At 26.6% G+C, this 15,382-nt stretch overlaps 1 protein-coding gene across 1 annotated transcript in view; it reads left to right on the forward strand.

Annotated features, from left to right (window-relative positions):
• LOC136087780 (uncharacterized) overlaps positions 1–15,382 on the forward strand; it is a 143,454-nt gene that overhangs the window by 74,748 nt on the left and 53,324 nt on the right. Inside the window, exons 8-9 of the mRNA XM_065811257.1 lie at positions 9,413–9,616; positions 11,553–11,744. Of these exons, the coding sequence (XP_065667329.1) occupies positions 9,413–9,616; positions 11,553–11,744 (396 nt within the window). The remainder of the gene's footprint in view (positions 1–9,412; positions 9,617–11,552; positions 11,745–15,382) is intronic.

The raw sequence follows: 15,382 nt of genomic DNA on the forward strand, positions 1-15,382 counted from the left end.
GTGACCATTTATAATAAATAATATTGTTAGAAATAAATTAAATTTACAACAATGGAAAAATACCACTGATGTTATAAGTTGGTTCTCCATAATCGAAAATAAAAATGACTATACATTTATTCAATTTGATATTAATGATTTTTACCCTTCAATAATTGCAGATATTTTAGATAAAACAATCGAACTTGCAAAAAGACACACTTATTCCTAAAAAAACAATCCGTATAATAAAACATTGTAGAAAAACCTTACTTTATTTTAATAAGGAAACATGAAAAAAGAAAAACACACATGACTGCTTTGATGTAACAATGGGCTGTTATGACGGAGCAGAGATTTGTGAATATGTTGGACTATACATTTTAGATTTATTAAGTAAAACAATCAATATAAATGATTTAGGCCTTTATCCCGACGATGGTTTAATAGTAATGCGTAAAAAATCTGGCCCACAGCTCGATAAAATTAGAAAAGATATTATAAAATTTTTTTTAAATATTGGCTTTCAAATTGAAATAAACATAAATTTAAAAATTTGGAACTTTCTTGATGTCACATTTAACCTCTCTGAAAATACATATAAGCCTTTCAAAAAACCAAACGATGAATTACTGTATATTAATATTAACTCAAATCATCCACCCCAAATTCTATAACAAATCCCGATTTCAATTAATAACAGGCTAAACCAAAACTCCTCTATTGAAAATGTATTCGATTCCTTTAAACAAATATTTGAAGATGCCGTTAAAAAAAGTGGTTTTAAACTTTTGAACTAAAATTTGACCCTGAAAAAAAGAATTCAAAAATGCGAAATAGAACTAGAAATGTAATTTGGTTCAACCCCCCATATAGCAAAAATGTTTCCACTAACCTAGGAAAAGTGTTTTTAAAATTGGTCAATAAGCAATTCCCGCCCTCTAATAAGTTACATAAAATTTTTAAAGTTAGCTACAGTTGTACAAAAAATATGGAAAGAATTATAAAAGGTCACAATAATGCTTTGTTAAACAAAAAAGAAATCCTAAATGAAAAAACTACAGAAAATAATAATTGTAAACAAAAAAACAATTGTCCAATGAGTGGAAGTTGTTTATCAAAAAATGTGGCATATAAATGTGTTGTTTCCTATAAGAATGTACCTGATAGACAGTATATTGGCATAACAAAGGGTGAATGGAAAAAACATTTTGCCAATCATAAGCAATCTTTCAAAAATAAAAAGTATTCAAAAGACACCATGCTTTCAAAATATATATGGGAATTAAAAGATAAAAATACTGATGATTTTATACTGAATTGGTCCATCCTTAAAACAGTGCCTGCATATAACAATATTTCCAAAAAATGTATACTATGCCTACAAGAAAAACTTGAAATAATTACACATGCAAACCAAGAGTGTTTATTAAACAAAAAATCGGAATTAATTTCTAAATGTAGGCACGAAAAAAATACAAAAATAAATGAGCTCAAATAATAGTTAAATTAGGTTCCCCTTTTTTTAAAAAATATTTTTCTAAAAAAGTATAAAAAATATTTTTCTGAAAGTTTAATTATTAAGTATTATTTTATTATTAAGTATTATTTTTTTATTATTTATTATTAGTTATATTTATTATTTATTATTAGTTATATTTTATTATTCATTATTATTTTATTATTTATTATTAGTTATATTTTATTATTTGTTATTAGTTATATAATTTTTATTAAGTATTATTTATTATTAAGAATTATTTTTTTATTAAGTATTAAATTTTATTTAGTATTAAAAATTTTATTAAGTATTAATTAATATTTTTCTAAAAAAGTATAAGCAATCATTTCCAAAGAATTCTTTTTATAATAGTGTCAGCGAATTCCACAAATGTGTGAAAATTTACAGTAGTTAAGACATTTGCGACTTCCTGTAATTTGATTTTTGGTATATATTGAAGTTATATTAACTTGATCTTTCATTTCTGATCAGTCTTTATTGATGAAACACAGTGTTAAATGAGTTAAATTTTGTTAAGTGATTTTCTACTAATTTATAATTGCTCTGTTCTTTTAAGAACATTGAGCACTCTATTTGTAGAATACATTTTAAAATTGTTTATGTATATAAATATATAAATATATATATATATATATATATATATATATATATATATATATATATATATATATATATATAAATATATATATATGTATGTATGTATATATGTATATATATCAGCATTGTGCGAGATACTGAAGATAGTATCATTATCTTGAAGATAAAACGAATTTTAGTGTAAGTAATTTAATGCAAATAAGTTTAATGTTTATAAGGCTAAAATTTAACGAAATTTAGTTTAATGTTTATAAGGCTAGAAATTTTATGGTAGGTTTCAGAGAGGCTAATTCAATGAACAGCTGTAAAATATCACAGTATTTGCAGTACAATGTTGTGCATTAATGATGTCCCTATTAGTAGTGTTTGTGTTTCTGTCCAGACCAACTAAGAAGCCCTAAGCTATGACTTAGGATTAATATGCAGGACTTAGGCAAATGCTTAACTCATCACTTGGGATGCCATGCTATACCTATGAATGAGTCAAGTTCTTTTTAACTTAAAACATGACAAATGAAAACAAAAAGATTGAACTTAATAAACCATCACTACCACCTAATTGTTTTAATATACCTTTATAAATATCTTTTTATATTATAAACTTTTTTTTTTCAATGCGATTATGTGACAATAGCGACTTTAATGCAGTGATATTTGTATGATAGTTGTGTGATAAGTGTGACATTTAATCAATAAAAAAACTCTTGAATATGTTCATTTGATTTTCGCAAAGTATCAGTTTTTATTGTCTCTGCAATCTTGCTATTGTTATTATTTCTGTTGAAGTTGATTTGGTGCTGTTGATTGCTTTCTCATGAACTGATTTTATGTTTGAGACTAATGTATCTAAATCAACTGACTTGCAAATTTCATTGAGTTTTATGTAGTTAATTATGTTATAGGAGCTATTTATGTCTAATTTTTAAACTTTTTTTTTAAACATCTTTTCTCCCAATAAGGCTAGCTAAGCTAGTCTTATCGGAAAAGCTACTAGAGAAAAAATAAAGTTTATAAAGCAAGATAATGCTTAACAGACGACTTGAAAGAATTTCAATTGTATAAATCAGGAAAACAAGATGGAGAGAGCGAATTCTAAAGAAATAATGGTTCTGGAAATAAACATGACAAATAAGAAATTTTGGAGCACTTAAGAACAGTCAAGTAAAAGGATAAGACTTAATTGAATTGCAAGTAAAATGAGAATGAATTTTAGTAGATGGCTCAAGAGGCCATAATATTTATCAAAAAAGAGATAAAACTAGGCGCAATCTCTTATACGCTTAATTAGTGCTCTTATAGTCTTAATGAGTGCTCTTATACTCTGATGAGTGCGAGCAGCACCCATAATATTTATCAAAAAAGAGATAAAACTATGTTACTATGGTTGAAGGTTAAGCAGGTCCAACTATGTTTACAATGCCTTTGCACCTTATCTAAAAAAGAAAGGGCATGATTTGAAGATCCGCCCCAGATATGGCAACCGTATTCCTTAGAGATTAAGAAAGATAAAGAATAGAATCTAGAGTAAGAAAGTGGTGAGCACAATAAAGAGATGTGATCTTAGCAGATGCTAATTTTGCAATTTGACTTTGTATATGGTTTTCGAGAAGATTGGAAGTAAAATTTAATCCTAGAAGATGAAGGGTAGATGACTCATAGAGTACATCATCATTCATAAATATAGTAAGATCTAGATTGTTGCAATAACAATTAGCTGAAAAAAACTGAGTTTTATCTGAGTTAGAGTTAGCAGAAGTGAGATCCTTTTCAAGCTCAAATGCCTCCTTCAAGCAATCAGAGAGTGTTGGCTTTTTATCAAGACAATAATAAATGGTAGTCTCATCAGCAATCAATTCCACCTTATTTATGTAAAATTTCTGGGAGATCATCAATTTTAGTTTAAGAAAAGGTATAGGGTCAAGGATTAAACCTAAGGAGGACCACTAAAGTTACGGGAAATGAGAAAGAGTGCTATCTATCAAGGACAACTTTTATATACAATTGGTAAGAAAAGATTTAATAGTCTTAAAGATGTTACCTGATACACTGCAAAAAGAGAGCTTTTGGTGAAGACCAGCGTGCCAAATTTTATCAAAGGCTTTAACCTTACCCTCCCTACATATATCTAATGCACTTTAAAACCTAGTGGTTATTACTGTAAGTAAATCAGCTGTAGAATGAGTATATCGAAATCCATATTGATGATCAGAAAGTTATTAGATTCAAGATGAGATATTAAGTTTTTGGTCATTTAAGACTCAAAAACCTTTCTTATGATAGTAAGAAGGCTAATAGGACGATAGTTAGATGAGTCAGATTACTCTTCATAATTTTTGAAAATAGGGATAACAAACACTGGTTTTCAGCAAGCTGGAAAACAAAACTCTGATCAGCACTTGTTAAATAGTTTTGAAAGTATAAAATAAAGCTCCTGAAAACACTTCTGCAAGACTATAGCAGGTATATTGTCTGACCACAAGCTCTAGAAGATTCAAAACAGAAAGTTGCTTTAGATGCAGAAGCTTAAGTGGTACAAATGTCAAGCAATAGATCAACCTGTTTGTGGGTTATATCAGGTCGAATGTAATTAGTGGAACCAAGAAATGAGATTGATGAAAACTTCATAGCAAACAATTCAGCTTTGTCTTTAGGTGAGGTAACAAAATCTAAGTCATTCAAGAGAGGTGGAACACAGGTTTGACTTAATCATAGAAATTGTTAAAGATTCTCCAGATGTCTTCAGAGCTTAATTTTTGAGATGAAAAATGAGATGAAAAAAGCGAGAGAAAAAAATAAAAATAGCGGCCTTTGGCAAAACTCTTTTACAATTGTTTCTAGTGATAGTAAACAGACGTCTGTCTTATAAAGAATTGTTTTACTGATAGGTTTGGAAGTAATGTATGCGTTTATAAGTTGCAGCAGCGCAATGAGAGGAAAACCATAAAGAGTGAGGCTTGGTTTGAAATTGTTGAGATTCCAATCAAGTTTAGAGTTTGTTAAATAACGCAACTCAAAGTAAAGATAGTATTCAGTACACCAGGCCTTCTTAAACTATGGTTCTTGACCCCAAATGAGGTGGCTTAACAAAGTTCTGGGGTCACGAGAGATATAATTTTAAAAATTAAAATTTGAATTCAAAAAATGGAAAATGATTTTTCACTTTATTAGAATTATTCCCTTTTTATATATTTGCAAACTAATGCGTAATGTAAAAACGTTAAGATTTTACAAAAGTCGTTATCATAGATTTAAATGTGTAAAAGCAACCATAAAACATCATTATAGAACATCATTTTTTTTTGTTTTTGTTTTAAGAAAAGAGGTGTGTTTTTGTTTAAAAGGAATTTTTTTTTTCAGCAATGAAATTCTTTTTTTCTCAATCAAAAACTTGTTAATTTTGTACGACTTGAGTTTTATTTATGAACAAAAATTATGTTTATAAACAAAGTTAATTTACAACATAAAAAAACAAACTAAATTGTGATAAAATTTAAAACTAAACTTGATATGTTCTTATTTGCTATTGGTTTTTGCGCTGTGTTCAACCGTAACAAGTTTTTATTTTACTTTTATTTATTCAGTAATTAACTATTCAAATATTATATGCAATATGTTATTTTTATATATTTTTTGGATTTTAAGTTGGATAAAAGTCATGGATAAATGGCTGAACTTAAACAAGAATGGTAATGACGCAGATGATAATGCTACAAACGCTCCTCATGCAGGACAAAGTATAGAAAAACAGGCATTTAATGTGCAAAAAGAAAATATGAGTCTTTTCTTCAACTTGGCTTTACATTTCAAAATTGTAATGGCAATGAACAACCACTTTGAATGATCTGCAATTTATTATTGAGAGTATGAAGCCATCAAAATTTAAAAGACATCTTGAATCAAAGCATGTTTCGCATGTCAATAAATCAAAAGAATATATTGAAAGACTATAAATCTTTAAATAAAAAAAAAAAGTCTTTTGGAAAATTTATAACTGTTGATGAAAAATATTTACTAGCATCATATGAAGTTTCATAATGTATTGCTGAAAATCAAAAGCCTTTCACCATTGGAGAAGGTCTTGTATTACCTGCTGCTATTAAAATGGTAGAAATGCTACATGGAAGTAAATATGGCAATGATATTTGAAAAATTCTTTTGTCGAATGACACTGTTGCGAATAAAATTTCTGATAGGAGCAATTAGTGCAACTTATTACAAGAATTAAAGAAAATCAAAAATTTTCAATTCAGTTCGACAAAACAACGGATATTACTAAATTAACTCAGTTGTTAGTACATGTCAGGTACATTTATAAAAAAAATATGGAGGAAGAATTGTTATTTTGTCATCCTATAAAAAATCATACCACTAGGAAAGACATATTATAAAGTCAGCTATTTTTTGAAAACTGAAGGATTGGAATGAAAAAATTGCTGTGGAATATGCACAGATGGTGCAAGAGTGATGACAGGCAAAAATATTGTTTTTAAATCATATTTTTAAGCTGCTTATTATGATCATATAACTTTTACTCACTGCCTTATTCACTGAGAAGCTCTTCTAGCAAAAAAATTATCACCTAAATTATAGTTGATCACTTAAAAGTGCTAGAAACACAGTTCCATATATATTTTGTATTAAATACTGAATTCAAAAAGATAGTTTGGATTCAAAATCCAGTTATGGATTGTTTTGATCACTTGCCACTTAAAGCTTAAGAGGAATTTGCTGAGCTTTCGAGTAACTCAAACTCAAAACTATATTTACCAAACAAGCCCTTGGTTGAATTCTGGAACAGAACTAGACCGGATTTTCCCACAGTTGCTGACATGGCGTTAAATGTTCTTTTTTCATTCAACATCACTTATTTATGTGAAATTACTTTCTAAGCTTTAACACATTAAATTTTAATATCGTTCATCACTAAAAAATGTTGAAGAGGTCTAATATCCAGCAGTGTCAAGTATTCCACTAAGATTTAAATTGTTATGCAATAAAAAACAGGAACATCAATTTCATTAAATTTTTTTTTTAAAATTTTAATTTAACACTTACCACTCCACAACTTTTCACATACGAGCAAACTGAGAAGGGCAGAGTTCTCTTTTGTTTGTGTTATGGAAAAAAATGCAATTTAGATAAAAAATAGGTAATAATATGATTTAAAATGCAATTGCAAAAAATACAGTTTTACAACTTTTTGTGCAATTTTTAATTTTAGATTTTTGCATGTTTCTAAATGAATTCTAAAACTATATATTTCATATCTATATGACATAAATACACATATATCCTATATGTATATTGTTACTAAATAAATAAATCATCAAAAAATATTTACTTATCTTTTTTTCATATTTATATGGGGTTGCCAGGAAACTCACAATCATAAATTGAGCCATGAGTGAAAAAAAGTTCAAGAAGCCCTGCAGTACACTGCTCAAGTCCAAGCAATTGCTTCATTTTATTAATTAACCCTAAGCTGTAATATAGTGTTTCAAATGTGGCTTCAACAATTGATACCAAAAGTGAAAAAAGGGACGCCATCCATGTTCAACATGACACTGTTAGTACTCTGATTCTGCCTCTCTGAGAGCTACCACAAAGTAATGAAACCTGTCTTCCAGCTAGACTTTATAGCTGTACCCTCATTAGGAGATAATAGAATGAGTTGCATAGTCCTAAAAACAGAGACACAATCAAACCCATGCATTCAATCAAGAAGATCTAGCATTCAACACCCTAAACTGGAAACATTTTATTATAAATACATCTATGCCAGCCTCATAGATAAAGAAGTTGGTCAATAGATAGACTCTGTTTACCCCTTAAGTCTTTGCCTAGGTGGCCTTCTACGAGACTGTAGCAGGAATCTCTTAAAATAACAATACAATGCTTTCAAATTTATTTTTTTATTTATGTATTCATGTTTAAGAGTTTAGTTTTTCATTTGTTTTTAGCAAAACAATAGAAACAAAGTTAAAAGGTAATACAAATAAGAACTTGAGAATAATTGTAAAGTATTTGGTAGTTTTTATAGTTCTGAGTTGATCATAATCTACTTCTTTATACTTTATTGAAGTAAGTTAATCTGTAACAGTTTTAATGCATCGCAAGATTTTTGACATTCATAATTTAATTAAAATTAATTAAATTATTTAAATTTAATTAAATTAATTGAATTAAATTAATTTAATTGAACTAATTAAATTTAATTAAAATTAATTTAATTAAATTTAGTTAATTTAATTAAATTTAGTTAATTTAATTAAATTTAATTATTTTATTTAAATTTAATTAATTTAATTAAATCTAATTAATTTAATTAAATTTGATTAATTTAATTAAATTTAATTAATTTAATTAAATTTAATTAATTTAAATAAATTTAATTAATTTATTTTAATTAATTAATTTAATTAATACATTAATTTAATTAAATTTAATTATACTAATAAATTTTTAATTAAACTTATAAATTTAATTAGTTTAATTAAATTTAATTAATTTAAATAAAATATTTATTAACTAAAATATTTTACATATATTATAATAAATATATTAATATACATTTTTAATCAATCATAATATATCAACAAAGAATTGAATAGTAGTCTAACATTGTGATACTATGTTAATTAAATTTAATTAAATTTTATTAACTTTATTAATTAATTAATTAAATTTAATTAATCTAAATAATTTAATTAAATTTAATTAATTTAATTAAATTTAAATAGTTTAATTAAATTTAATTAATTTAATTAAATTTAATTAATTTAATTAAATTTAATTAATTTAATTAAATTTAATTAATTTAATTAAATTTAATTAATTTAATTAAATTTAATTAATTTAATTACTTATTAATTTAATTAAATTTAATTAATTTAATTAAATTTAATTAATTTAATTAAATTTAATTAATTTAATTAAATTTAATTAATTTAATTAAATTTAATTAATTTAATTAAATTTAATTAATTTAATTAAATTATTTAAATTTAATTAATTTAATTGAATTAATCGAATTTAATTAAATTAATTAAATTTAATTAAATTAATTAAATTTAATGAACGTTGTTTCACAATGTTAGACTATTATTTAATTCTTTGTTGTTATTTTTTGTTTGATTAAAAATGTATTTTAATATATTTATTATAATATATGTAAAATATTTTAGTTGATAAATTTATTCATCATAATTAAATAATACTTCTTAGTTAACTAGAATCTTTTTTTGAGTTATTTAAAAAGATAAAATAAGTAAAGTAGTAAAATATAGGATTTTTAAATATTAATTATTTTTTCAGATATTATTACATGTCCTGATGGTTGGTTAAAAAATGGAAGTTATTGCTACCTTTTTCAGACAAATTCAAAACTAAATTGGAAGGACTCGTTATCATCATGTAGGAATATTGGAGCAAATTTGCTAAGCATAGCAAATGAAGTGGAAAATTCATTTGTCATTAATAATATTAATAATAGATTTGTCAATACTTCATTTTGGATTGGTGAGTCATTGCAAGTATTTAAATCAGCACCAAGAATATTACCATATTAATAATTTAATTTATGCAAATACAAAAACAAATTACACATAATTATTTTTTCTGTTGCACTCCTCCAATATTTTTTTTTTTTTTTTAGGGCTTCCAATAAAGCCTTTCTCCTTAAACGCAAACATTGTATAGTTTTCATTATAAATTTCAATCTTGTTGTGCCCAAGAATCACTGATGTAGAGCTTGATCTTGTACTGCAAATGGTCTTAACAAAATAAAGACACTAATTGAATATTAGCAACATCCATGCATTAGAAAAGATAAACTCAGACTCTTAAGGAAAAATCATGAACCATGCGTAAGGTCTAAAAAAAACTGAATAAAAAAATCTTAAAATTTTATTTTATTCTTATAGCAGGAGATGAACCATGACCTGACGTGTTATCAGGTTGATGCCCTAAGCGATTATGCCATATACGATGATGTGTTGGGCGCAAATAATAAATATAATTAAATAAAAACAAAAAACAAAACTAATAACTATTAACAATGTAAAATTAAAAAATAAGATAAAAAAAGATAAAATAAAATATCATCACATCATATTATAAAATAAAATATTAACAAACACCTCCACTTACAAATTTTTTCTAGATGCGTTTCTACTTCAAATAAAATTTGGAATTACTTATGTTGTTTGAACAAAGAATGAATTATAAAAGTTATAAATGCATTAAAAAAGTAATAACACTATTTTAGTGTTATTACTTTTGTAATGCAGATAGTGGTTAGAGTTTTATTATCTTTGTAGTTTTTGTTTTGTTTCTTTTTTTATAACTTTTTTTTCTCACAAGTTCAAGTAAATTTGCTCCTTAAAAACAAATTTATTCTTCTATGAACTTCGATCTTCTTTAGAAATATTCACTATTCTTTCCCTTAATCCTTGATTTCAGCTTCAAGAAACAGGTTTTGTCAAACTACTTGCCTTTTGAGTGGTATTCTGCATTTTTCTTGGAGTGAAAATTCTTGTAAATGCACAGCGTCCTTACTTTTATGCAACTGCTGAAATTTTACCAGATTTTTGACCCAAATCCACTTGTTCTTCTCTACAGTGCTCAAACCTTTCTCGAGCAACATTGTCTTTAAAGTTATATTAGTTCAAAAGCTAAAATGCATATTGCAGTATAGCAGTTGTGCAAGTCCAGTAACAGTATTTAATAATCACCAAATAATATCCACTTAATTGATTCGTCAGTCCTAATTAAAAAGATCTCTGTCTCTGTCTCTATATCAATTTTTTATCCTTATTAAGTAGTCATTCAACAACAATAACAAAATCTAGTGCAGAAATTGCTTATATATTCTACACATCTAGATTCTACAAAAACAACCCTCGGAATTAGGAAAATTGAGGTCGGCAATAATTTGCCGTCGAAATGAGGTCAGCAATTTTTTGCTGACCTCAAACACATTTAGGTTGGCAGTTAGGTCGGCATTGCCGAATGTCAACCCTAATTCCGAGGGTTGCATATATCATTCTACACATATCTAGAGTGTTCTAGGTCATTCCACAGAAATCTAGCTTTATATATATATATATATATATATATATTTATATATATATTTATATATATATTTATATATATATATATATATATATATATTTATTTATATATATATATATATATATATATATATATATATATATATATATTTATATATATATTTATATATATATTTATCTATATATTTATATATATATTTATATATATATATATTTATTTATATATATATATATATATATATATATATATATTTATATATATATACATTTGTATATTTATATATATATATATATAAATTAGTTCTTTACAAACTTGTTGTACTGATTTACAATCAATAGGTATGTATGTATATACAATTAATAACTAATTATTGATTTAAAAGGTCTCAATGATATCAAACATAATACTCAGAGGATCTTCATATGGTCTGATGGTACACCTACAACATTTTTTAGTTGGAAAAATTTAGATACTAACAATTTTACAGATATGGAGATTTGTGTTGAGATTCAGTTCAATGGTTGGGTTGATTTGCCTTGCAGCTTTACATCATCATATATTTGTAAGAAGAAAGGTAAATTTTTCTAATCTTAAATGATGATTATATATAAATTTTATTTAATTTTTAATACAATTTTTATTTAAACAAAAACTAGCTAATTATAAATCTAATATTAAAACAATTTACTTTCTCCTGAAAAGTTGACTATTTGATACATGAATTTATAGACTTTATACTTGCATTAATAAACCTAATGATTATTTCTCATTTCTGACTGTGTTCATTACTGATCACAGTTTGTTCCCTCTGTTCTGACTGTGTTCTGATCTGACTGTGTTCATTCGGATCACAGTTTGATCTCTTTAAAACTAATATCTCATTCTTCTTCATCACCTGAATCCCCCTATTATCGAACCTCTACTATCGAACAGTAAAGCTGACTGGGATTCTTTCCGTGATTTTCTTTGTGATAGCCCTTGGGTAGAAATCTTTTGTCTTCCTGTCGACAAATGTGCTTCTTACATAACTACGTGGATTCATGCTGGCATGAAATCTTTTGTTCCCTCTCGACGATTCCACGTCAAGCCTCACTCTCCTCCATGGTTATCCTCACACTATGCTGCGGCATTTGCCAATGGAAACCATTGCTTCCATATTTATCAGCAAAACAATTCTCCAAAAAACAGACGTCTGTTTATTAATGGCCTGAGAATAGCGGGTTACAAAAACCCGCTATTCTCAGGTCATGAAATCTCGTATCTCATCTCAAAAAATAGGCTCTCATGACTTCTCGTATCTCATCTCAAAAAACAGGCTCTCATGACTTCTGGAGAATCTTCATTAGTATCAATAATAAGGGCAAATCTATAATTCCACCTCTCTTATATGGTTCAGATTTTGTCACCTCACCTAAAGACAAAGCTGAATTGTTTGCTAAAAACTTCTCATCAATATCATCTCTTGATTCCACTAGTTGCTTTCTACCTGATACTGCCAACAAACAGGTTGATCCATTGCTTGACATTCATACCACTCCAGCTTCTGCATCTAATGTGATTTCCTGCTTACACTCTTCCACAGCTTGTGGCTTGGACAACATACCTGTTATTGTCTTGCAGAAGTGTTCTCCGGAGCTGTCGTCTATACTCTCAAAACTATTCAACAAGTGCTAATCAGAGTCTTGTTTTCCAGCCTGCTAGAAAGCGGCATCTGTTATCTCTATCTTAAAAAACTCTGGAAAGCAATCTGATTCCTCCCTACCGTCCCATTAGTCATTTTCCTATCATAAGCAAGGTTTTTGAATCTTTAATTAACAAACACTTAATTTCTCATGTTGAATCTAATTACTTACTTTCTGACCATTAATATGGATTTCGATGTTCTTGTTCTACAGCTGATTTGCTAATAGTAATAACTGATAGTTTCTATTGTGCATTAGATAAAAGTGGAGAGGTTAAGGCCATCGCTCTTGACATTTCAAAAGTTTTTGATAAAGTTTGGCATGCTGATAAATTTTGGCATGCTGGTCTTCTCCATAAGCTTTCTTCTAATGTTGTATCCGGCAACATCTTTAAGATCATTGAATCCTTCCTTTCCAATCGTAGTATAAAAGTTGTCCTCGATGGACAGCACTCTCCTTCTTATTCTGTAACTTCAGGGTTCTATCCTTGGCCCAACTCTTTTTAATTTACATTAACGATCTTCCAGATATTCTCACATTCAAGGTGGCATTGTTTGCAGATGATACTACCATTTATTCTTGTCATGATAAGAAACCAACACCCTCTGATTGCTTGGAGGTGGCATTTGAGCTTGAAAAGGATCTCACTTCTGCTACAGCATGGGGCTCACAGTGGCTGGTGAACTTCAGTACAGATAAAACTAAATTTTTTTCAGCCAATCATTATCACAATAATTTAGATCTCCCTATACTTATGAACGGTGATGTACTCGATGAGTCATCTACTCTTCATTTTCTAGGACTAACTCTTACTTCCAATCTTTCTTAAAAACCATATATCTAATCAGTTGCAAAATTAGCATCTGCTAAGATTGCATCTCTTTATCGAGCTCGACACTTTATTACTTCAGATTCTTTTCTCTATCTCTATAAATCATATCTGGGTTGGATCTTCTAATGATGCCCTTTCTCTTTCAGACACGGTGCAAAAACGCATTGTAAACATAGTTGGACCTGATCTTGCAGCCTACCTCCAACCATTATCAAATCGTCGTAGTGTTGCTTCTCTTTCTCTTTTTTAATAATACTATAATGGGCACTGCTCTAAAGAGCTAGCGTCTCTTGTGCCATCTACTAAAATTCATTCTTGTGTACTCGTCATTCAATTAAGTCTCATCCTTTTTCTGGGACTGTTCCTAAGTGCTCCACAAATGCTTTTTTGTCTAGTTTATTTCTTCGAACATCAGCTCTTTGAAATTCGCTTCCTTCATCTTGCTTTCCTGATTTATATAATTTGCAATCCTTTATGTCGTCCATCAATTGTTTTATTGCTCTACAATCTTGATCTTTTCTCTTCCAGTAACTTCCAACTTTAATTAGTGGCTGCTTGCAGCCTTGTTGGAAGCGAAGATATTTAAAAAAAAAAAAAAAAAAAAACATGAAGAAAACGTTTATTAGGCACTTAAAAGATTTTTTTTTATTTTTTGTCCATTTATTTCACAATGAAATATGGAAACTTAAACTAATAGATTATAAACTTACATAAGTAAGGTTAGGTTTTACTTGTATAGTTAAAGACAAGTCAATGTTAGTCAATTCTTTTTAGTAAAACAAGTCAAGAAATACTCAATTTTTTTTTGACACTTTAAAAAAAGAATTTATTGAACTAGAGAGAATTTAAAAATATAAAAAAATAAAAAGAAGATAAACAAAGAGAACTAACATAGAACAATTAGAGAAAAAAATAATGATAATAAAGCACTTTTAAACAATGATAATTTTAATAATAATAATAATAATAATAATAGTAATATGAATAGAAAACATTACAAATAATAACTATAATATGATAACTTAAATAAAAATTAGAGCAAATGATAAAAATAATGGTAAACAAAATTATAATTTATAACTAAGACTGTAATTATAAAAGAAAACATAACAATTGCAAAAAAAGTTATAACAATGAATATAAAGCTATGGAGCCACCATCAATACAAACAATATTAATAAGACATTTTTAACAAAATTAGCATTGCCGAATGTTATACCTGTCTTTGTATATATACAAACTTATATATATATATATATATATATATATATATATATATATATATATATATATATATATATATATATATATATATATATATATATATATAAACATATATATATATATATAAACATATATATATATATAAACGTATATATATATATATATATATGTATGTATAAATATATACATATATATATATATATATATATATATATATATAAATGTATATATATCTAAATATATATACATAAATATATATGCATAAATATATATATATATACATAAATATATATATATATATATATATATATACATAAATATATATATATATATATATATATATATATATATATATATATATATATAAAGAGAGAGAGATAAAGAGAGAGGCTTCTGCACAAATGGCTAGTTATATGGCTGCGCCTGCCTCCACACCTGTATAACTCAGTTTACACAGGCAAAATATAGCTTGTG

Source organism: Hydra vulgaris, chromosome 12, assembly GCF_038396675.1.
Source record: "Hydra vulgaris chromosome 12, alternate assembly HydraT2T_AEP".
NCBI lineage: Eukaryota > Metazoa > Cnidaria > Hydrozoa > Anthoathecata > Hydridae > Hydra > Hydra vulgaris.